Raw genomic sequence first — 23,021 nt, 5'->3', positions numbered from 1 at the left:
CTCTCTCCCAGCTGCTCTTTGCAAATTCAACACACTTTCATTTTCTACCACACACAGGCCATTTCCTAAAGGCCCTCATGCCCCAACAGTTAACTTACACAAGACTAAACAATTTCTGCACTTCCTTGCTCCTCAGGCACATACCACAACTAGACAATGGTTCAGTTCCTGTAATGGCTTCTCCAACAAAGCCATGTCCCCAGGAGGACTGCTGCCCTCACGTGCTGAATGGTGCAACAGCTCCTGTGGACTAAGGTAAGGTCAGCATACTCACTTTTGCTAGTGAGTGGTGATCCTAGGTCTCCAAAAGTCAAAGGCTAATGCACTAACCCACTGTTCCCTCCAGTCCGTATCCCCGGTGGTACTCCTCCTTTCATCATACAATGAAGCTCTCTTTTGGGTCCAGGTATTTCCACTGATGCACTTACCATTGTTGTGATTCAAGGGGACCTGGCACATGCTTCATTATAAAATCAAGTGAGCCATTCAGTTTAAGTTCAATACAGCAGAAGCTCAGGAGCATGGGCCAGCCACCAACTTCAAGCACCCACTAGACTGGGTTTGTTCGCTATTAAGAGCAAGTTATAACAGCACGAGACACCTCAAAGGAAGTTATATGAAGTAGCCACATCCCTGCATGCATCCCAAAAGGGGAAGAAATAGCTTACTCAGCCTCTGCTCCAGGGACAGCCTGATTGAGAAAGGCATTCGACTCACTTGCTCCCCCTATGCCAGTTGAATAACCAGTGAGGTTCAGGTTGAACTGCCGAAGGATATCTGAAGAAGGAAGAGGATAATGAAAAGGGAGTGACTCCATTTGCTCATCACCGAGGGGAGAAGACAAGCATGCACCACGCACCCCTGGATTCTTGGTTTCTGTTAGGTGAAGGCTGCTGCTTGTTCTCCACTTACCTTCCTGTGCCCAGGGGAAGCAGCATATTGGACAGTTCTGTGTCAGTCAAGTGATTCCAGAGGCTCAACCACTTAGTGTAAATTCTCAGACATCAGGTGAATGCATTTGGTTACGGTCTCTCCTAACTCATAGCTTGTGCAATTCCACTGACACCAAGTGCAGACACGGGGTGGTGGGAGCAAGAGGGACAGAGTACATACAGGCCCATTGTATGTGGCCATCCTGCATATTACCATGGCTAAAGCTTGAATGAGAAATGCCCTGGTCAACAGGCAGTGATTCTGTCAGGGGAGCCAGAAGGAGCCCTCGGCCTGGCTGATCTGGAAGATATGCGCAAAAGAACTTTTAGCTTGGAGAAGCTTATCACAGATCCTTCCAGATCTTCTGTGATAAGCTTCTCTTAGCTGGAAGTTCCTTTGTGCATATCTTTATAGGTATGCAACATCACGCACTGGTCACAGACCTGTGCATTAAATGCTTAGATGCTAGGCAGTGAATTATTCACAGCCCTCCTCTGTTCATTCTGCTAGTATGGTTGCTAAAAAAAGACAAACAGCTCCATGTCTGTGGGAGTAGAGAATGTGTTGCTAGTCAAAACAAAGCCACAATTATATTAAGATGCCATTTATAAACTATTTATAAAGGATAAATAAATGGCTCCATTTTAAATAGTTTTAAAGGCATTAATAGAAAGTTTTAATAAATGGTTAATTGATTTTAGTGCACCATAAATCATTAGATTGTTTATAACCCTGGTTAATTACTTTTATAATTCCTTCTATTGATATGTTTATAACCATCTATAATAAATGCTACAAATGTCTGTATAGAATCATAGATTAGAGTTGGAAGTGACCTCAGGAAATAATGTAGTCCAACCCCGTGATCAAAGCAGGACCAACCGCAACTAAATCATCCCAGCCAGGACTTTGTCAAGCCAGGCCTTAAAAAGCTCTAAGGATGGAAATTCCACCACCTTCCTAGGTAACCCATTCCAGTGCTTCACCACCCTACTAGTGAAAATGTTTTTCCTAATATCTAACCTAGACCTCCCCGACTGCAACTTGAGACTATTGCTCCTAGTTCTGTAATCTACTACCACTGAAAACAGCCTGGTTGCATCCTCCTTGGAACCCCCTTTCAGGTAGTTTAAGACTGCTATCAAATCCCCCCTCATTCTTCTCTTCTGCAGACTAAACGAGCCTAGTTCCCTCAACCTCGCCTCATAAATCGTGTGCTCCAATCCCCTAATAATTTTTGTTGCCCTCCACTGGACTCTCTCCACTTTGTCCACATCCTTTTTGTAGCGTGGGGCCCAAAACTGGACACACAATACTCCAAAAGTGGCCTCACCAGTGCCAAATAGAGGGAAATAATCACTTCCCTCAATCTGCTGGCAATGCTCCTACTAATGCAGCCCAATATGCTGTTAGCCTTCTTGGCAATAAGGGCACACTGTTGACTCATATCCAGCTTCTTGTCCACTGTAACCCCCAGGTCCTTTTCTGCCAAACTGCTGTTTAGCCAGTCGGTCCCCAGTCTGTAGCAATGCATGGGATTCTTCTGTCCTAAGTGCAGGATTCTGAACTGGTCTTTGTCGAACCTCAGATTTCTTTTGGTCAAATCCTCCAATTTATCTAGGTCACTCTGTATCCTATCCCTACCCTTCAGCGTATCTATCATTCCCCCCAGCTTAGTGTCATTTGCAAACTCGCTGAGGGTGCAATCCACCCCATCCTCCAGATCATTAATGAAGTTGTTGAACAAAACCAGCCCCAGCATTGACCCCTGGGGCACTCCGCTTGTTACCGGCTGCCAACTAGACATGGAGCCATGGATCACTACCCGTTGAGTCCGATGATCTAAACCAGCTTTCTATCCATCTTATAGTCTATTCACCCAACCCATACTTCTTTAACTTGCTGACAAGAATACTATGGGAGACCATATCAAAAGCTTTGCTAAAGCCAAGATACATCATGTCCACTGCTTTCCCCACATCCACAGAGCCAGTTATCTCATCATAGAAGGCAATCAGGTTGGTAAGGCATGACTTGCCCTTGGTGAATCCATGCTGACTGTTCCTGATCACCTTCCTCTCTTCCAAGTGCTTCAAAATGGATTCCTTGAGGACTTGCTCCATGACTTTTCTGGGGACTGAGGTGAGGCTGACTGGTCTGTAATTTCCCAGCACCTCCTTCTTCCCTTTTTTGAAGATGGGCACTATATTTGCCTTTTTCTAATCGTCCGGGACTTCCACTAATTGCCACGAGTTTTCAAAGATGATGGCGAATGACTCTGCAATCACATCAGTCAACTCCCTCTGCACCCTCAGATGCATTGCATCTGGCCCCATGGACTTGTGCATGTCCAGCTTTTCTAAATATGTAAAATTCTGTAATATGCTTATAACGTGTATTAGCCCTTTATAAATGGAACCTTAATATTAAGTGTAATTCAAAAAATATGCTGAAACTTTACAGCCAGATGTAGTAGGTATCAAACCACCTATCTGAGTTTTGAGAATAATTGTAAGGCTGGTTGACAGGGAAGTTTCACAATTCCCAGCAGTGTAGACATACAAATATTCATCAATATTCACTTAAAATATCTGGTCTCGACAAACATTCCTGTCTGGAAAGGAATGCACTAGAGCATTAGAAGAAAGCTAAGACAAACAGGGCACAAAACAGTCACAGCAAGCTTATTTAAAACTCTTAATTAATATTCATGGAGGCTTTTCTTTTGCAGTTTCCACCCAGTTTCACTGATGAGGCAGCCCAGGAACCAATGAAACTATGGATAATTTCCCTGAATGCCCAGTCTTGTGAATTACCCCCACATAGTTTTTAGAATGTTTAAGAGACATTCATGGTAAGTTACTGCCCACATCAGAGTCATCATGTATCAATCAATCCAGTCTCTCCCTTGAATCTTGGCAACTGGATATAAACAACAAAGTGTCTACTTACTAGGCAGGGTTGTTACATTCTTTAATGAAGCATCTCCTCCAATACTGCAGTTGGAAAGAAAAGCAAAGACTAAGTCATTAATCTTTTAGCTGTGCTTAGACAATAAGGTGATAGGTGACAAACACCTCAGACAGATTTCCTCTCTTTGCCTGGAAAACATGACGGATCCATGACACTGTGTGGAGGGATCAGGGTATAAGATGCTTGTTTAAGAGCTTGAGTGAGATTTTGGTAGCACTGCTGCTGTCAGAAAGATTCATGTGTGGGTTTTGCAGCTGAGAGTGTAAGGTCAAGTCATTAGTTGTGGGAATGCAGGAGCATCTAGCTGCTGGGAAGTTGGTTGGAATCAAGTCACTTTTTCAAGGAGGGGAGAAACTGTAGGTGGTTTCAGTAACTGTTAACTTGTTTAGGCTCAAAGGGCCAGATTTAAAAAAGTATTTAGATGCTTAAATATACGGACAGGTGCCTAGTGGGACTTTCAAACATTCCTAGGGCCCAGATCCTCAAAAGATCCTTAGGTATTCCATCAAAATCAATGGAAGTTAGGCCCCATATATCTAATTTCAATTGAACTCAATGGAAGCTAGGCACCTGGGTCCTTCTGAAAATCCCACTGGACAACTTTAGGTATCTAAATATCTATAAAAATCTGGCCCAAAATGTAGGTTTTATTAAAAAACGTTTTACCAACTCATATGATTATGTTTCCAGACTATTGTTAATAATTCAATGAACACATTAAGGGTATTTTTGGATTTAAACATAATATATATAATATATATAATATTTATATCTTGACAGTTTTCCATTGAGTGGTTCTACCTAGCAGCCTGACCCTGAAAAAACTACAGGACAATGGGACTATTCATGGTAGCAAGAGTTACATGTTGAAAGGACCAACCTCAATTCCAGCAGTACAAAACACTAAAACCAATTCAACCAGCCCCCTATGGATTTTCCTGAGTGGCAGATAGCTGCTGGAGTGACTCCTATTCATCCCTACCTGGCACCAGTGTGTCCAGGGAGAAGAGGGTATGTTTGGAGCATTCTTACACCCCGGTTGTTCCAGCTACCGAATGGCTTCTTGTGGCTTTGAGCACACAGCTGCTCTAACTTGTACTAAGAGACCAGCACAGTACAAAGCTTCCTTGGCTTTGTCTCTGGTCTTGCTCTGAGCACAGCTCAGTTATACCAGGAAATCTGGCCCTTTATCTCTATGAGGGTTTTGAAGAGAGGAGGGAAGTACTCCAGCCAAATAGCAACAGCAAAGAAGTGATTTTCATACAGGATCTTTTCTTCTCTTTGTTAACAAAAGCTTAGAAAGAGCAAACCTTGTGAGCAGCCCTCTCGAATGACAGCATCTGTGATTTGTTTGGCCTGAAGATTTTTCACTGGCTTTGAGGAGAGATATCTACCAACCTACACACACATATAAATCAAACTGACGTGTGAAACCCTCCGTGTATGAGAAATCAAAAGGCTAGTGACTGGAGTTGGTTGAAAACTTATTGCTGATTTTTTCTAAACGACAATTGCATTTATGACAAAACACAAATTTTAAAAAGAAATGCCAAACAAGACAAATGAATATTTTCCAGCTTTTGACAACTGGGGAAAAAAAAAAAACCAGAAGAAAAACTAAAATCTTTGTCATGAGAAACAAAATATATTTCCTCACTTCTTTGACTGATGACTTACCTCCAAGCCAGCCCCCGATATTCTGTGTTCGTATCCAAGATAGTGTTAGCATCAATTCCATTACCAGCCTAAAAATATTAAACCAAGACAAAGACTGAACTATTAACATTTTGGTCATTCATATATTTTTGTGATCTTCATTATTTATTTCATAAACAGTCTCTCCTTAAAAGTCTGTTATATTTGGGTTTGTTATACTTAGGTAGCTGGCTTTTCAGGAAGAGTTTTATGAAAAATAGTACCAATACATTTAAAAAAAATTCTTTACATAGTATTCCTGTACACGTGGCATAAACAAAATATATAATTGCATAACACAGTATATAAAGGTTGTATTGGTATGAGTGTGGATGAGTTGTATAATTCATTCCAGGCTTCACTATTCATAACTAATGAAGCCATTTCGAACTCTGGCCAATAAAACCTTGAGTGCACCACACCATCACATATTTTCCTTGAATATGAGTGCTGTCACACAATAGGAGACTGAACATTAAAACAGCCATGCAATGAGCCAAATTCTGCTCTCAGATGTGTGTGCAACTGCTATTTCTCCAAAGACAAAATTTATCCACAGTTCCTACACAAAAGAATCAGATACCAAAATAGTGGAAACTACAGATATATCTCAGATACTAGCGTGTGGCAACTGTAAAAATCCTGGCTATATTGATCAACACAGTATGTATTTATTCAAATGTTTGTGCTGATTTTAATGAGCTCATGTATGCAGAAATCTGCCACACCATACCCGCCAGAAAGTTGGATGGTGTGCATGCCCAAACATTCTTATGACTTCATTATTTGGAAGTGGAATTCCTACTAAACACATGAAAGGAGATCATCCTCACTGAGGATTAAGTCCATGGTGAGTTTGATAAAGAAACTAGTTATCAGTTAATCAAGCACAATGAAGAGTGAATATTTTGATTCCCTTTTCTTTCATACTCATCTCCAAACAGGCAAAAGGCATTTTACTTAACTAGCAAAAAAACCAACACAAGAGAAGGCAATAGCTAATTATCAGTCACATTTTTACTAAAGAACAAACTGAGACACAGATTCAGCAGTCCATCCTATTCAGCAAAGCACTTAACCATGTGATAGAACATGTGCTTAAGCCCCACTGATTTCAATGCGAGTTATCCTCTGACCCCAGACCCAGCAAAGCATTTAAGCATGTGTTTAAGTGATTTGCCTAAATTCATACAATTCAGGAGCAATATTAGAAATAGAATCCAGGAGATCTGACACTTTGTCTCCTGCTCTAGCCTCTAGGTCTCTGTCCCCTATGAATGAGTATCTCACTACCCAGCCCAAGAGTTCAATGCCCCCGAGCCTGAGCAGGCAAAACATTCTGTTGTTCCACCAAAACAAAAAAAACCAAAAGAATAAAAGCATAAAGCTTCTTACAGTCAAAGAATCCCCCAGAGCTGCTATAACTTGCACATCAGCTGGTTTGAGGGCATGCACTGTAAGGCAAAGAGATGCAGTTAAGCCTGAACAGGAAACAGGACTATGCTTTTCCATCACTGCTAGATGTAAATTATTCCACAATGTATTTCTGAATCTGACAGCATTTTGCGTGTGTGTGTGTGTGTGTGCACGCGCGCACGCAAGGCTCAGGTAATGAACCACGAGACTTCTCCGGCTCATCTTACCAGGGTTGAGCAGCCACATGGAGTTAGCAGCAAGTTCTTTCTGCTTAAGACCACTGACAAAAGAGGGGAAAGCAAGGAGCAAGTCACTCTCCATTGCTGGAATTAGGCAACCAACCTCCAGAGTTAGGGAGACTAGAATGAGGATGGGTGATTCAGTATTACAGAGTGGCAGTGTTGATAGTAACTGCTGCAACGAGGCAGAATAGGGTATGAAAACAGGCCCTATGCTCATTAACAAGTTGAATACTACCATATACCGGACCACAAGCTATGGAATCCAGACTCCAAATCCACTGCCCAAAGCACTAGACTGCACCATTTATAGGATGTGTCGGCACTTAAGTTTTGGACTGTTCAGGAATTATCAGCTGTATATAAGTTAATTGCAACCACTTAGTCTGACTAGTGCCTACAAGGATGGCTTGGCATCAGGCCTCTTAACAAGCTATAGAACATAATGGACGTAATTTTTCACAGTCCAATAATTATTTAAGCATAATTAAATAAAACAATCCTGAAACACTATTGAAAGAAACAGTCTCCTACCCCAAGCAGGCCAGGTTACCTGAAACTGGAGAAGAGCTGGATGGAGCCCTGTCCTCACACAACAGCTGGCTCCCATAATTCTAAGGGAAAAGAAAATAGACAAAAGGAATTGCATAGTGTTAGACCACAAAACATAGTATCAACCAACATAATAATTCATATCCCTATTAGTCTGTAATTAAACAGCCAGACGTTGGTTACTGAATTAAATTGGTCACATTCAGGGCATGTCTAAACTTGAAAGTCGTTGTGGTTTTGTGTATCTATTAAGTGGCTGGCAATAACTATAGTCCAGGGGTTCTCAAACTCTTTTTGCTGGGACCCCCTTTGCAAATATTTCAGGCTGACGACCCCCACCAAAAAAGTGATGACCTCCCCCATGCCATGCCACCCTTACTGGCATGTGTGAGGGCTGACAGCTCATGAACCCCCCCATAATAACCTCAGGACCCCAGTTTGAGAACCCCTGCTATAGTCTGAGCAGTGCATACATACCACTTTTTAAGCTACAGTTAAGGTAGTTTTGCCTGGTAATATTGCAGCTGCACAGTACAGCAGTGTTTCAAAATAAGGGCTCAGCGTTGTGGTTAGATATCCCATGGTGCATTGCTCTGTTGCTGTGCTGTACACATTCTCACATTCTTTTGTGCTGTGGTTTGTGCAATACCTACTGGAAGGCAATGGAATCCTGGGGCTTGAGGTCAAACTACATAAACCATAATTCCTTCTTGTTTCATCCCATCATTCAACTGGTTTTTGAGAGCCAGCATTTTCCATTTTCAGAGCACTGCCAGACAGCGTAGAGAAACATTGGTGAGCACTGTGATCCATATGGCGGTAATCATAAGCAGATTGCTGTAAGCATATCCAAAGCTGTGCAATGACTTCAGAACCAGGGCACTGGAAGCAGTGACAGCTGAAATCAAGCAGACAATTCTTCTTTTTTTCCTGGAGTAGCTTCAACTAGTGGAGTACCACTTCAGGGCTTGGCCAATTAGCTTTGACTGGTGGGGCAGGATAGTCGTGGGATGCCCATCAGAACTTCAGGATACCAGTCAGTCTCTAACCAGTTTGATGTAGGTAAATCAACTGTTGGTGCTTTTGTAATGGAGGTGTAAGCTGCTATCAAGAAGGATTTGCTCCTCTGTGTCACAAGACTGGGCAATGCAGAGAAGGTTATTAATGGGTTTGCACAGTTGGCACCCATGTGCCTATTTTTTTGCCCCACTCCCCCACATCAGGCCTCAGAGTTCACCAACAGAAAAAGATATTTCTCCATGGTGCTACAAACCTGGTTGGTCACCATGGAAGGTTCACCAATATAAGCGTAGAGTGGTCTGGAAAGGTCAATGATGCCAGGACCTTTAGAAACTCTAGCCTGTTTTCTGCAGTGAGAAATGGAGCTTCTGCTCCCATGATCTCCTAGTGTTGCCATTTTTCTCCTCATTCAGGGAGATCCAGCTTACCCACTGCTTCCCTGGCTTGCGATATCTTTTACTAGATACTTAGTTAGGTGAAAGGAATTGTTTAACCATATCCGGGGCAGCTGCAGAATGACAGCGGAATGTGCATTTGGAAGATTGAAAGGTAGATGGAGGATCCTGATATTGAGGCTGATGGGAAACCTCCGTCTGGTACAATAGCTCCTTGCTGGGTTTTGCACAACCTTTGAGAGCAAGGAAGAGAGCCTTGCACTTGGATGGGAGCGGGAGGTGGGCTGACTTAGAAAACATTTTGGTCAGATAAGAGACCTCCACAAAATGACGCAGCTATTCACGGGCACAGAGCGGGGGACACATTGTGCGCCTACTTTGAGTTTAGGGACCATTTGTAAAGAATGTACATGCTTTTGTATAAGGCATTTATCAGGATTACTGTGCATGTCTTCTGTATGTGTACTGGTAGAAGGATTTAATTATACTTGTGTGTACAGCAGTTTATGGGTGTTTTTAGTTCATTCTGTGTGTGGCTTGTAAGATAGTACTTGTTTTGATGTTATTATGCCTGTGGATTTTATGACAGTGATGCTGGACATTTCAGTGAATGATTCAAGACTCCAACTATGAATGTAAAGACATTTTCAATTCTATTTAATCAATAGCAATGAATACAGCAAGTTGAACTTTAGTGAACATTCATAAAGCTGTGCAAAATTAGATGGTTTCTAGGCCATGTGCTCCAGGAGGTTTGATTGCCTCTTCTTCATCCACAGCAGATGTGTCTGATGTGCTAGCCATTTGCCTGACCTTTCTTATCCCCCTTCCTCAGGCTAGTGCTATAAGGAAAGAGAAAAAGAACAAGTAACTGTCCAAATTGTAGTCTCCATTCTAAGAGTGATAAAATGTTGCTTTTTCCTTGCTTTTGGAATTTTATTCCGATAGGCTCTTCCCAGTGTTGGCTGAGCTTGGAAGTGGTAAGAAGTTTTCACAATCTTCCAGGTTTGTGCAGGACATCCGGGCATATGGTGGTAGAAGATGGTGGTGTATATGTGTGGAAACGTTGGGAAAGGGTTAATAAATGCGAGGTGGGTTGTGCGAGGTGGTTAGCTAAAACAGGATGCAACAGAGGTAGGCCAGTAATTGCATGTGCATGTCTGCAGGCTATCCTTACTGGGGAGGATCCTACCCAGAGCATGTCCCCAAAAGGCAGAGAAGGATTCTGTTCAAAAAGACAATGGGTAAAGAAGAAAGATATGCCAGGGTGCTGTTTGCCAGGTTGGTGCAGGAGTGGAAGGAAGCCACAAATTATATGGACAGTTCCGAGAGAGCTGCATTGCTGTGCAATCTCCAGGCCAAGCCAAAGAGTGCTCTATTTTTAAATGTCTTGTTTTTAAGAGCTACAGTTGAGCATACAATACCCTGCAGAATTCACAGAATTCTACCCTGACCTGGGGGTGAGTGGAGTGGTGAACTTCAGAATGTAAGGCACTTTCTTACCTTTTGGAAAATGTCTGTAGTGTGATTTAGGCTATTTACCTCCTACCTCACGTGGGCTCAAGGCTGAAGGCATCAGTGACACTGTGAGCCAAAAATATAACTTTTGATTTTCTCTGTATGTGCTGCTACAATAAAAATGCCTTCCCTCCAGAGAGTGTCCTGGAGGCAGTGCGTGGATTAACCGTTGGGGGTGAGCAGCAGGTGGAAGATGCCAATAAGCACTGTGGTTGGTGGGGTGCAGCGGGAGACAGCAAGATTAAGTGATGTGTGTATTTGCATATTTGTCGGTAAAAAGGCATGGAGAGTTTGTATCGTCTCTGGTAGGGCTGCCATTTCAAGTGGCAAATGGGAGGGGATTAAAAACCCAGGAGGCAGAGAGAAGGTAGATCAACCTGGCAGTGCCCTTACAGTATCCAGAGCTAAGTTATCTAACTCCCCCTCTGTACAGTTGTATTTTAATACATCATTCAATACTTACTGGAAATGGTCCCCTCCCCAGTTTATGGTTCAGGTTGATCCTCTGGCTGTGATTCGTGCGGGGAGACGTCCTGGATATCCATCACTGTCTGTCTTGGGGTCCATGGATCAGTCAGGGAGTCCACAGAATGCAGAGTTGAGTGGTGGTAGCTCAGAAAACATGTGGTCCAGCTCCTTATAGATCCAGCAGACCATGCTAGTTCTCCCTGGGGTCTTGTTGCACGTAGCATTCCTATAGACCAGCCACAGCTCATCTGACTTACTGACTACGGTACTGGAGAACGACCCTCTTTTGCATTTGTCTTGATTCCTGCTTGTAGACCTATGCTGAGTGACTGCCTTTCAGATAAGCCTGATCACACTTCTCCAATGAAGTCCAGGATCTTAGCATGGGTCCATGGTGAAGCATGAAGCCTGACTGATGAATAATCAGCAGTATGACACAGGTATGTGAACTCCACATAAGCTGGAATTGCCAAGGCTGGCCCCTAGCTGAATGCCAGGATTAAAAAGGGACATTCAGGATGATCCCTGAACAGTAGAGGGCACACAGATGACTAGACAGACCAAGACAGGTAGCTGGCAAAGCCGTGCGGGATACCAGTAATAGACATGGTAGACGTGCAACAGCTGTTTCGGGATGGAGAGGTATCTACGCCTATTTTGTTGTGGGTAAACTCATTCTGTGTCTCAGTAAACCTACTTCTAAAGTGGGTTCATTAACATGTGTTAAAAATGGCAGCTGATTCATAACAAAATATTGTGTGTGTGGATGCAAGACACTTCAGTGTGAGATAACTCAAGTTAAGCAACAATACATTTCAAATGTAGACAAGCCTTTAGTTTTATTCAGACTGGAAAAGCAGCCCTGGCTGATTAATGTGGGATTTGAAGATGTGCAACTGTAGTTGGTTATGCAGGCATTTTGCGCATCCTTTCTGTACTGTACCCTTACATCTGAAACTCCTCCAGTAATCAATTTCATATCTTGTGCAGACTCTACCTGATCTGGTTCCTTTGCTGGGGTCGCTGTGGCAGATGATGGTGGCGGTGTTGTTATGTTTGGGGTAGTTTGGTTGGGATATGTATAATTGCTGTTCCTGTATGTCCTGAGGAATGACTGAGCCTATGAAATAAGGAAATCTGAGTCAACATAAAGCTGCAAAAGAATATATGGAGATTTCTGTTCCCTAGCCACCAATTCAAAGATGTCTGTAGAAGACCATTAAAATTACTGCATATTCTTATTCTCAGCAATTGAAAAGGACCTTGCCACTAGTTTTGCAGATATGTTTATGAGACATAGAAATAAGGAAACATCTGAAATATATGGGTAATGCTATGTTAACTAAACACTCTCTCACTCTTGGACACTCTCAGTGCCCTGACTGGTTTGACTAATAACATCTGATTATTATATCAAAGGGTGTTAAATATTCTGGGCTAGATCCTCAGCTGGTGTCAGGGTGGCTCTACTGACAGTGGGACTATGCTGATTGACACCAACTGAGGTTCTGACCCTCCACTTTACTTTCCCCCTTGATGCTGTTTGAAGTGTGAAAAATAAACACTTAGCTTGGATGAAGTTAGACTGGTCTGTTTACTCGGGTTTGAATTCCAACTCTCATTCACTAACACAATGCTGCTGTCTTTGCGCCAGCCCTTGCGGGCCTGGGTGCAGGGAGTTTTCCTCCATTTGGCAATCCTATCTCATTGGAAAGCATATACGTCTCTACAGGTGCTAACTACCCAAAAGAAGGAAAGGAGAGGGAGAGAGAGGACAGAAAGCATCCAGAAATCCTCTCCACGCTGGTGGAGCTGCCGCTCTGGCATGCACTACACAGATCCCTCACACAAAGCTCAGAGTGCTTCACAAATGAGCAATGCAGCATGTCATACATGCATGAATTTTTTTCAACATACCTGACTCGGACATTTGATAGTTATCACCATTTCAAGAAAATGTGCATCTGTCTTCTCCCCAAGGGGTTCCAACTGCATGCCGGAAAGAAAACATGGGAGAGAAGAAATAAAATGAGAACCACTATGGAAGAGCATATTATCAGCCTATGAAAACAAGTAGAACCACAACAAAAAATTGCGATGTTCTGTGCCTATGTTGAAATAGCATCTCAACCTGCAAAACTCACTGCCCAAGGATTTTGTTGTCTTTAAAACATATTTTAACGTTACTTTTCATATTAGGTATGTGGCATACATGATGTAATATCCCACACTGATAATCTCTTGGTGCAGAGTCATATGTGCTTAGCCTTTAGCAGAACATACCACAGGATATATTCTTTGCAGAGCCAGTTTGTGTCCAGGTGACTTTACAAGACCAAAGGAACAGTGCCCAGCTGTAGTAAACATAATTCTGCTCTCACCAGAGGGAGGGCGGCTCAGCAGCTACATGGTGGGTTATTGTGCTTTGCTGCCAAAGGCCAGGATGGAGAAGACAGAGGCAGAGATTGAGATCTTCTGCAGCCTTACCATGTTGTTCCACAAGGCACGAGCACCCTGGGAATGAGTCTTCTGGTGAAAGTGGAAACAGTCTGGGGCAAAATATGAGCTGTCAGGCAACCCCTCCTGGGGAAAGAGACAGATACTGTTACAAGAGGGGTAAGCATCTGACCAAAAATGCCAGCATATGATGCATTATCACATTCATCTTCCAACAAAAACTCCTAGTTACCCCAGAACTTGAAAGTAGACATGAGGGCCCCTGAGAACAAGACAGATGCCATCCTGGGCCAGATCAAGCTGAGAACTTAAGAGTTCTGTAGCACTTTTACAAATATGATTCACAAACGTTGCCATGGCAAATTGCTTTAATTGAGGTGCCAAGGTTACAGGGACACTCAGCAGTATAACCCACAATCTCTATCCCCTCCAAAAATATTTTCCTGCTGCTTTGAATCTCAGTTCACTTGAACTGAACAAACTAGCAAAGCAGAGCACTGAGGGCCAAATTTAGAGTTGGTATAGGGAGTGCAATTCTAATGATTCAAAGGAGTTGCACCAGGTCTGAATCTGGCTCATTGTTTTTTACCTCAGTCTTTGGAATGGTTACTTTCTCCATAAATGGCTGCACGACCACTGTGAAATCTTCCTTTGTGTCATACCTTCCACTTTCAACTAATCTGTGGGTTTCCTCCTAAAGAAGGAAGAATAATCACTCGCTGCTCCTTTTCTTGCATTCTGCTCATTGGCCCCCACGTCGACCCTCCTGCAGAAGTCTCTTCATCCTTATACACACAACCTAAAACCAAGAGTGACTCCCATCCTGTACAAGGCAATGAGTGCATGAGCTTCTTCATACTTTGGCTTGCAAAAACCCAGATTAGAAAACTACTCATTTCATTTTCCATATCGGAAAGGCATCAGAGAGGCTGCAGATGAACCTACTGCTTAAAAGCCAGCTGAATGATCTCGGGAGAGCCCTCACTTTAGTTTAATTGGATTTCCCATCATGAGAGGTACCACAGGTTTTTCTTGAACCACTGAAATACTTTCAGTTCAGCTGACCTCCAGCACAGGTGTTCTTTCCTGAACTATCAGGGATCCTCAGTTTAATTCTATTTCCCAGCAAGAGAGGTACCCAGAACTGCTGCTTCAATTGACTTTCTGATAGGTCTGAAAGAGTCATGCTGTTTTAGTGCCTTACTGAATCAGACTTTAAAGATCTTGAGCAGCATATATCCCCCTATTCCTTGCCTGATCCTCTCTTGGCCCCTCCAGCCCAATTCAGAATGACTTCTATGAATCTACATATGACTAATGTGAGCACAGTTTGTCCTCCACTCTATTAAATATTAGACTTTGACTGGTCCCTTAGTCAGCCACTTCAAGCAGTATCATTGTTAGATCCATTTGTTTATTATTCCCAGAAGAACAAAGGGAGACTACGCCTAGAAAAGAAGAACAGAAGGATTATTAAGCAATTCTTTGCTAAATCTCTTAATACTTCCCTCTGCCTTACCTGATACCTTCTATTAAAGGACTTTAGCATCTCAGTTTCAGTGGAATTATCAGCATAGTTCAATACGCAAGGACACAGCTCCCTGCAGGAAGAAAGTGACATTTTATTTTTGTGTTGCAATGTACTGGGCTTTTCCCCTGAAAACACGTACAAGAGCCCAGAGGATAACAGACTCCTCCAAAGGTGGATTTTTCTGAAAGGCTCCTCTATGATAATATTGATTTCAATATCCATGTCTTCCCAATAAACATGGACACTCTGAAGTCTAAGCACATTTATTAGGGATAGATTAATTAGTGTAAAGTGAGGGAACTGTTCGTGTGCCAGATATGCCACTGCAGGCCAAATTCTATTCTCTACATCTGTGCAGCCCCATTCACTTCAGAGGCAATCACACAGATATAATTAAGAGCAGAATTTCCATAGGCTTGTTTCCCTCTTACCTTTTCTATCTCCTCTCATCTAGTGCTGGCCCTGTCAGTCACTCCTTACAATCTCACCCCTGCTGAGGAGAGAATTTTCTCCTTCTGCAGTTCCTATCACCTGGAAACACTTCTATTCCCCCATTTCATTACAAATCGCAGCAGAAAACATCTCTTCTCCCTCTATCATCATGTCACCATGGTGAAGAACCTCAGAAAGAGCAGCTTACTCTAACACTGGAAAAGGAAATTTAGTAGTAAAAGGAAAATGATATAATCCCTTCATCTTCTCTCTCTCTCTCTCTCCGTTTATAATTATAATAAAATAATAATGCTTCACTAGAGCATCTACCTAGAACCTTCCCCAAGCCCTTCTTCTGCCTATATGTCTTAATGGAGAGCAGCCAAGGCAGAGATAAATGAATTACCTCTAACAGGACATTCCGGGATACACTTTGTATGAAAGAGGTAGAACAAAGTTGTAATGAATTTTGGAATGTATGTCAGTAACATGCCATTCATGAGCCTGCTATACAGTGCCTGTTTAAATCTCTGTGCACCTGACTCACTGCCAGACCTATAAATCCCCTTGCTGCCATAGAGACACAAATCTATAACAGCAGGACATTTGGGAAGCATGGGAAGATTACACATATATTTCTAAGGGATCAGAGAAACTCAGCTCTTGTAACACAGGCTCACACCCTACCCTTGTCTGGTGATTAGGATCTTGTGATAAGCTTATACTTTGTTAAAGGGAACCTGCAGCAAAATATAGAAGATATTCTAAACCGACAGCACTCAGTCTTTAAGAGCTGCTTTGGCAGGCATCAGAGAGCCACTAAATCACAGCAAAAGGTTGCATCATAACGTTCCTTCTGTGAAACGCCAATCTACAGGGCCCTTCCGATCTTCCCCATTACCCTATCCTTTGCTGCTGTCAGAGTGATGTCCCTCATGGGCTCAGCCGTAATGAATGTAATCGGGATTTTTACCGAGAGAGCTGAGCACAGACAGACTCTATGGTTCTCCCTAGTTCTTTAGCTCCCAGACTGTCACAGCTTGTGCTGCTGCTGCTGCCTACTATCCCTACACAGGACCTCCCTAGGCCCTGACCTGGCCCCTAATGGAAATGGCTACTAACTACATTACAGAGAAAGAATCTTCTTTCTCTTCCCATATCTCCTGATTGCTCAATATATGTGTATGGGTAGAGGGAGATTTCCTACTCTCCTCATGGCTGGAAGCAACAGACTAAACACCCCACAAATCTAATTGAAAGACTAATTAACAATCCAGCTAACAACCCCCAGTTGGTGAGACAGCTGACGTAGGTTAGGGCTCAAAGGATGTTGCTCGCTGTTGGAACATATGTGAAAGCAGGAAACTTTTAAAGCTTATGAAAGGTAAATTCTAGAATTCAAGGAAAACTGGATTAATCTAATCAGTTTTACACACTCATTTTAATAATTTTGGAAATTTGCTGCCTTTTTCAAGAGACAGACAGGTATTGTTAAACACTGCTTTGAAATTTGAAATTATAATCTATGCTGTGTATATATTTTATACACAGAGAAAAATCACACTTAGCTATCTCAAATATTGCAACCCTTTTTCTTTAAGGGGAAGGTTTCCACTGGAGGCCTTACAGGTTTTCCAGAACAAGGGGGGAGAGCTGGAACATAAGCCTTTCAAACCTCATGATTATCCTAGGGCAGCTAGCATTCTTGTTCTGGTACAACTCCCGCAGGGTTACTATATGAAGTACTGTCACCAGATTCACAAATGTCCGAGGAACCTGCCAAGAGAACAGATTAAGTCAAAGCAAGCTAACAGAGAACAGCCAAGCAGGCACGGGACTGGTCAGATTATCCTGTTGATAATATAACATGCACATTAATCTGCTGATCCAAACAACCTTCATTATCTACAGCAGAAGTTCTCAGTGTGGTGGCTGAGTGCATAATCTCAACAGGAAATCCTACAGTGGGTTTGCTCTACCTTAAATACAGCAGTGCAGCCACTGAGGCTCAAGATTCCAAAACTGCCTGTCTATTAGGGCAAGAGTCTGATACCCTCACTCTTGCTGAAGAGCTCCGTACTCCAGGAGAAGTCCCATTGGCTTCAACAAGAAAAAGGCTATCAAAATATGTCCCTTAATAATAATAATAATAATAATAATAATAAATTAATTAATAGGGGCTATGCTGTATAATGAGCAGGCAGATATGCTACTGCTAGGTATAGTCACATGCTTTTCATTAAATACCATATATTTGTCCATATATTTACACTACCTGACTCCAACACATCAGCTGGAATTCCAGGCCATCTAATCATCCTTCTTTCTGTAAACTACTTCCTTAAATTCTTCCAACAGATCAGAGATTACTGTATGAAACTAATCCCCCCTCTGGTTAGTAGTAAAGATGGCTTTTTACCTCTCTGTGAAGTATGTCCAAAGCTGTTTTTATATTGCTGGTGAAGTTCTCAGGAGAAAAACGTATCTGTTGAAACAAAATGGATGATTTTAATTCTGGGCATCATGGTTTCCTCAGGCAGCTACAGTAGCTACTAATGGAGTCTCAGACGACAGTGATTGGACTGTTCACTCTTGGTTCAGGGTATGTTGACACCACACGTAGCTCTGGAGCATCTCTGGTTCACCAGCTCCATCCTTGTGTGTCATCAAAGGAAAGAAGGATCTGGCAACCATCAGAGGCCATTCACTGAGCTAATTCCACTGGGCTTAATACTGAGATGTCACAACTTCCTCCACTCTCACCATCGGCTAGTATCAGAAGCACAGTTGTCCCATCACTCAGACTGTCATCAATGGAGACCAGTCTGAAGAAACATTCTTCTCATATAATGTAAAATATCAAAGTATTTTCTAAGTCAGGTGCGTGGGCTATTAGCAACTTGCCTCCCATTTAGTCCTTGCGTCCCATGAAAGCTCAGTTGCACAGCTACATCCCATGCAGAATAGTGTACCAGACAAACAGAGAAATTAGTGTGGGATAAAGTCTGTTAGGTCACCATGTCCATTTCCCTCTCTCAGGACAACATTTTCCCTTACAATACATTTGAATAGTTCTGTTAATTATATCAAGTAATTGGGCTTTTACTCCTTCTCTTATGAAACTATGGAATAGTCTAATAGACCTTATTGTTAAAAGTGTTTCCCCACCCCAGGATATTCATCCTTAATTCTCCTTGGCTCAATTCCATCCCATTGTACCTATTTACACTCCCTTAGTCCACTCTATAAACCCAGACACCACACTCTTTTCCTTTATGTATTTCCTGCTTCTCTGCTTACCACACCACATTCTGGTTTGTAACATAAAGGAGACAACACACTGATCTTTGAATGTAAGAGGAGGCTCCCACCCTCTTGCTCAGACCACTGCCATCTTGTGTTTCAGTTCAGATGCAGAATGTAGGTGAACCATTGTGTTTGCTTTCTTTCTTTGCAGTCTCTTTGTTATTTTTCTTTATCTGAAATCAGTCAGCTAGAATGGAAAGTACATTGTGCTCTTAGTGTATATTGGGAAAACAGCAAGGTCCCACCACTGTGGATATAGGAGGTTGGGCATTAATCAGGAGGTTGGTATGAACTGTGGATAGAACAACTCCCATGTCCTTGTATCTGGTGGTAGACACATCATGTTGGATGCTGGCAGCATAAGATGGGAAAATAGATTCAGCATACTGGTAAGATGAAATGGAGAAAATCCTTGACAGTTTATTATCTTATCTACATATGAAAAGAACTAACTGAATCAACAGAAAGTTATCTTCGTTTGTAGCAAAATAAAGGAGCTACAATCAAATAATCAATAGCAGTTCTAAACAGTATTACTTTACTTTATCTCAATCTTAGGTTGAATGACGACCAGATCTCAGAGAAATGCTGATAGCTGCCCATGTGCGGCCTAGCTAGTTTTGGTCCATTAAGTCTACCCAGCCACGCTCCACTATTCCACTCCCAAAATGTACCAAACAACAATGCCATTTCAAGTTCACATTACAGACATATATAAGAACACTAGTGACTTACTGGATCTTCGCAGAATCTGCATAGGTCATTTCCTCCTATAAAGAGTGTTATGAGCTTCCAGTCTTCCTGGAAATTTATTCTCTGCATTCGCCAGGGGAGGAGGGGAATAAAATAAAATAAAAGATAAGATAAGAGGAAAAAATTGCCCTGCAACAAGCTAAGAGGAATTAAGTTTATCTTTCGGGCATGAACTATGTTCTTCTATGTATCTGTACAGCATCTAGAACAATGGAGTTTTGGTCATGGCTGAGGGGCTTGGAGCACTAGTGTAACTGATGTGATGTGATGGGATGGAATCATGGAATATTCAAAGACTACTGTTTCAATTTTATAAAAGTGTTATGTATCTTTATGGGCTTAGTGATTGTTAAAAACAGCGGAGGGTAACTACTACAAATCCACAATAGAAACAATACAGGTGAAAAGCCAGTTATATCTACCCCCCTGAAGACAAGACACAGCACTGGTGTGACCTGTTTCAAAACACAAATGACAGCCCTGACCTGGGGCGAATCAGACACAGTCAAGAACTGACAGGCTTAAGACTGTGACCAACAGAAACAGGCCCTGCAAAAGTATTTGTCAGTATTTTTAGATCTCTAGGGTCTCCGTCTGGAAGATGGGTGACCACTTGGTTAGCTAGGCCTGTGTGTAAGTTATCTGTTGTTTTTAAGATATGCTTTCTCTGAAACGCTTTTGTTCTGAGTAAAATCAACTTTGAAAACTGGCTGGTCACTGGATAATCCTGTCATTCTCTCAGGGGACACAACTGCAGGTCAGGTCTGCTGAGGTGATCACAGTGAATTGAAAAGGCCTGCAGTTTAAGGCCCCAGTCTGGAGGGAGAGAACAACAGGAGTATGCTCCAAGAAAGGTGATGGCTGGAGGTAAGTGCTGTGGGAAGTCAGACTATATTTTCACTGCAAAAAAGTGGGGGTTTTTAACCCCAGGATAACTAACATGTTAGCTATCCTGCAGTAAAATTCCAGTGAAGACAAGGCGCTGTAGTTGTATTGTGAATTAAGATATACAAAGTCAACCACCAGCAGGTTTATCATATAGACCTTGCCTAGCTACTTAATGGTAAAAACTATAGGGAACTTGTCTCCACTAGGATTTTACAGCAAAGTAACTAGCATGCATTAGTTATCTTACTGTAAAAAACACCTTTTTATGTAAGTAAGACAAAAAAACCCTAGCTGATGATATGCTGAAGCACACTCTGCACTGAGCAATGTTGCATGCTGTCCACTTTATCACTTCCCTACCTATAGATTTCTGCCTGACATCTACTGCTGATCTGCTATGCTGTTTGAGACAAATGGCCCAAGGCAGTTGCAACCTACTTAAAGACATTCATGCCAGCCAAAACTCACAGTATCATTCTTCATCAGATCCACCAGTCTCCTAGCCTGTGAAGGGACATTCCTAAATATTAAAAAAGAAAGATTGATGAACACTTCATGGTGAACAGGGCAATGAGAAAAGCAGGTGAATGAGCAGAGTCGGTGACAACCCATTCAAATAACCTGGTACTGAGCTGAAGGCTCCAGTTTCAGCTTTTATTGAACTAAATATACAGTTGCAGAAATATGCCACATCTGGAGCTGGAGAAACAGTGAAGAAACATTTAGCATCCATCAGGCATCTGGCACTGTGGGTGCTGTATGAAAGCTTCATGGTGCAGCATCACGGATTGAAGGGGGAAATACATTAGAATCTATTTGCTATTTTAGGGTGGGGTTGACCTATTGTAATTCAGTGGATTTGGAGGTTTTAGTTTGAAGAAGATGGTTCCTGGTCAGTCAGAAGGTTACACAAGCCAAAGGACCTCAAATAGCAGGGTGTATGAGTTTAGAACTAGAGCTCAGTTCTACCCTCCCTGGACTATCAGTGGCTGGCGCTTCACTGAGAGATTGCCTTGCACCATCACTGCTTATGACCAGTGCTGGTAGAGTGACAATGAGCTGTGACAGAGAGAGAGAAATTCAGCCCTTTCCAATGGGGGTGAAGGGTCACTGCAGTACAGTTTTAAGGGAATTAAAAAATGGGCCTCCCAGTAGATCCCATTCAGAAGCAGTGCTTTTGTTTCTTGGTTACACCTTTCAAAAAATCCCCACTTCATACTTCAATTTTATTTTGTTTCCACCTACAGACAACTGGAAGGATTTGCCTGAGCGGGGTAATCTCAGAGCGATAGCAGCCATAGAGATTTCTCACTTACTGGGAGTTATCTATCCCTGTTAGATTACCATTCTAATAAATTATATGGCACCAACTGTACAGCACACGCTGAAACACAGTCAGAAGAGAAAGGGTTGACATACATTTCAGAGAAGACTGAATGTAGCCTAACTGGATTCTATTCCAGATTCTGCCACGGCCTGACCTCAGGCAGCTGACTACCCTCTTGGTCCCTTAGCATCCCTGGATAAAATTTTGGCCCCATAGTGGGAGCTTTGCCATGATCTCAGACTTCAGTGGGGCCATGATTTCATCCCCCCTCCTCCCCTTTCCTCTGTCAAGCGAGGACAATTATATTTATTTCACAACAGGGCTGCGAGGCTTCATTAGTCAGTGTTTGTAAAGCACTTTGAGCTCCTTGGATGGAAGTGCTAGAGAAGGACGAAATATGATATTGTTAATGTTAAGATTTCCTTTACTACGGTTAGGAAAGCCACATTGATTGGCTCTTGCCAATTTCTTAGCTGTCAGGCTAGAGATGAAGTAAGGAGGAGGACACATCTTTATTGGCCAAGTTTGAAAAATAAAAAATTAGGGGTGAATAAATTCCATTTTATGTCAAAACTTACTGACATTTGGGGAGTTCATATACTTGTATGAACGTTCCAGGTTTGGCATGTCTCTAACTGGAACTTTAAAAAAATCTACTCCCCATTAAAAAACAATATTTATTTGTCTTCACTTACTCACTGCGATCTCCTGCCACGGCTTGGTTCAGAAAGGCATTAGATGAGTCCTGTTTCCCAGTGCCAATGGAGTACCCTTGAAGGAAAGGATTAAACTCACGAAGAATATCTGGAAAAGAAGAGAGATCCATGAAATACAACTTAATTCAATGGGTAATGAGCTGGATTCTAAAAGCAGAATTTGCCGCAGAAGGACTTCATCAGATCCCAGTGAATAATGTGAAGGTAACCACTAATATACCATGGGTATACAACTTTTACTATAAAATTGTCATTTTGCTTCCAGATTACTTATCTTAATGAATTCAGATGTCTAGTTCAACTGGTGCCACAACATGGGCAGTATGGCCAGCAATGTCATTTTGATCCGTTTGCTGAGTAACATGAGACTGTGTGACATTAATCAAACTCTTACATATTCAC

General features: G+C 42.2%; 1 protein-coding gene across 1 annotated transcript in view; it reads right to left on the bottom strand.

Annotated features, from left to right (window-relative positions):
* The window catches only part of PLB1 (phospholipase B1), a 65,582-nt gene extending 44,523 nt beyond the window's left edge, over positions 1-21,059 (bottom strand). Inside the window, exons 1-14 of the mRNA XM_067564798.1 lie at positions 21,045-21,059; positions 19,671-19,751; positions 18,049-18,114; positions 17,305-17,405; positions 15,186-15,267; positions 14,256-14,360; positions 13,697-13,792; positions 13,127-13,198; positions 12,207-12,329; positions 7,810-7,870; positions 6,997-7,055; positions 5,584-5,651; positions 3,886-3,929; positions 669-777 (exon numbers count right to left, since the gene is read on the bottom strand). Coding sequence (XP_067420899.1) covers positions 669-777; positions 3,886-3,929; positions 5,584-5,651; positions 6,997-7,055; positions 7,810-7,870; positions 12,207-12,329; positions 13,127-13,198; positions 13,697-13,792; positions 14,256-14,360; positions 15,186-15,267; positions 17,305-17,405; positions 18,049-18,114; positions 19,671-19,751; positions 21,045-21,059 — 1,082 coding nt within the window. The remainder of the gene's footprint in view (positions 1-668; positions 778-3,885; positions 3,930-5,583; positions 5,652-6,996; positions 7,056-7,809; positions 7,871-12,206; positions 12,330-13,126; positions 13,199-13,696; positions 13,793-14,255; positions 14,361-15,185; positions 15,268-17,304; positions 17,406-18,048; positions 18,115-19,670; positions 19,752-21,044) is intronic.
* Positions 21,060-23,021: the final 1,962 nt, after the last annotated feature.

This window comes from Emydura macquarii, unplaced genomic scaffold (assembly GCF_026122565.2).
Source record: "Emydura macquarii macquarii isolate MOO-44397 ecotype Brisbane River unplaced genomic scaffold, CSIRO-AGI_Emac_v2 contig_2676, whole genome shotgun sequence".
Classification (NCBI taxonomy): Eukaryota; Metazoa; Chordata; order Testudines; family Chelidae; genus Emydura; species Emydura macquarii.
This window is presented reverse-complemented; position numbering and strand designations above follow the sequence as displayed.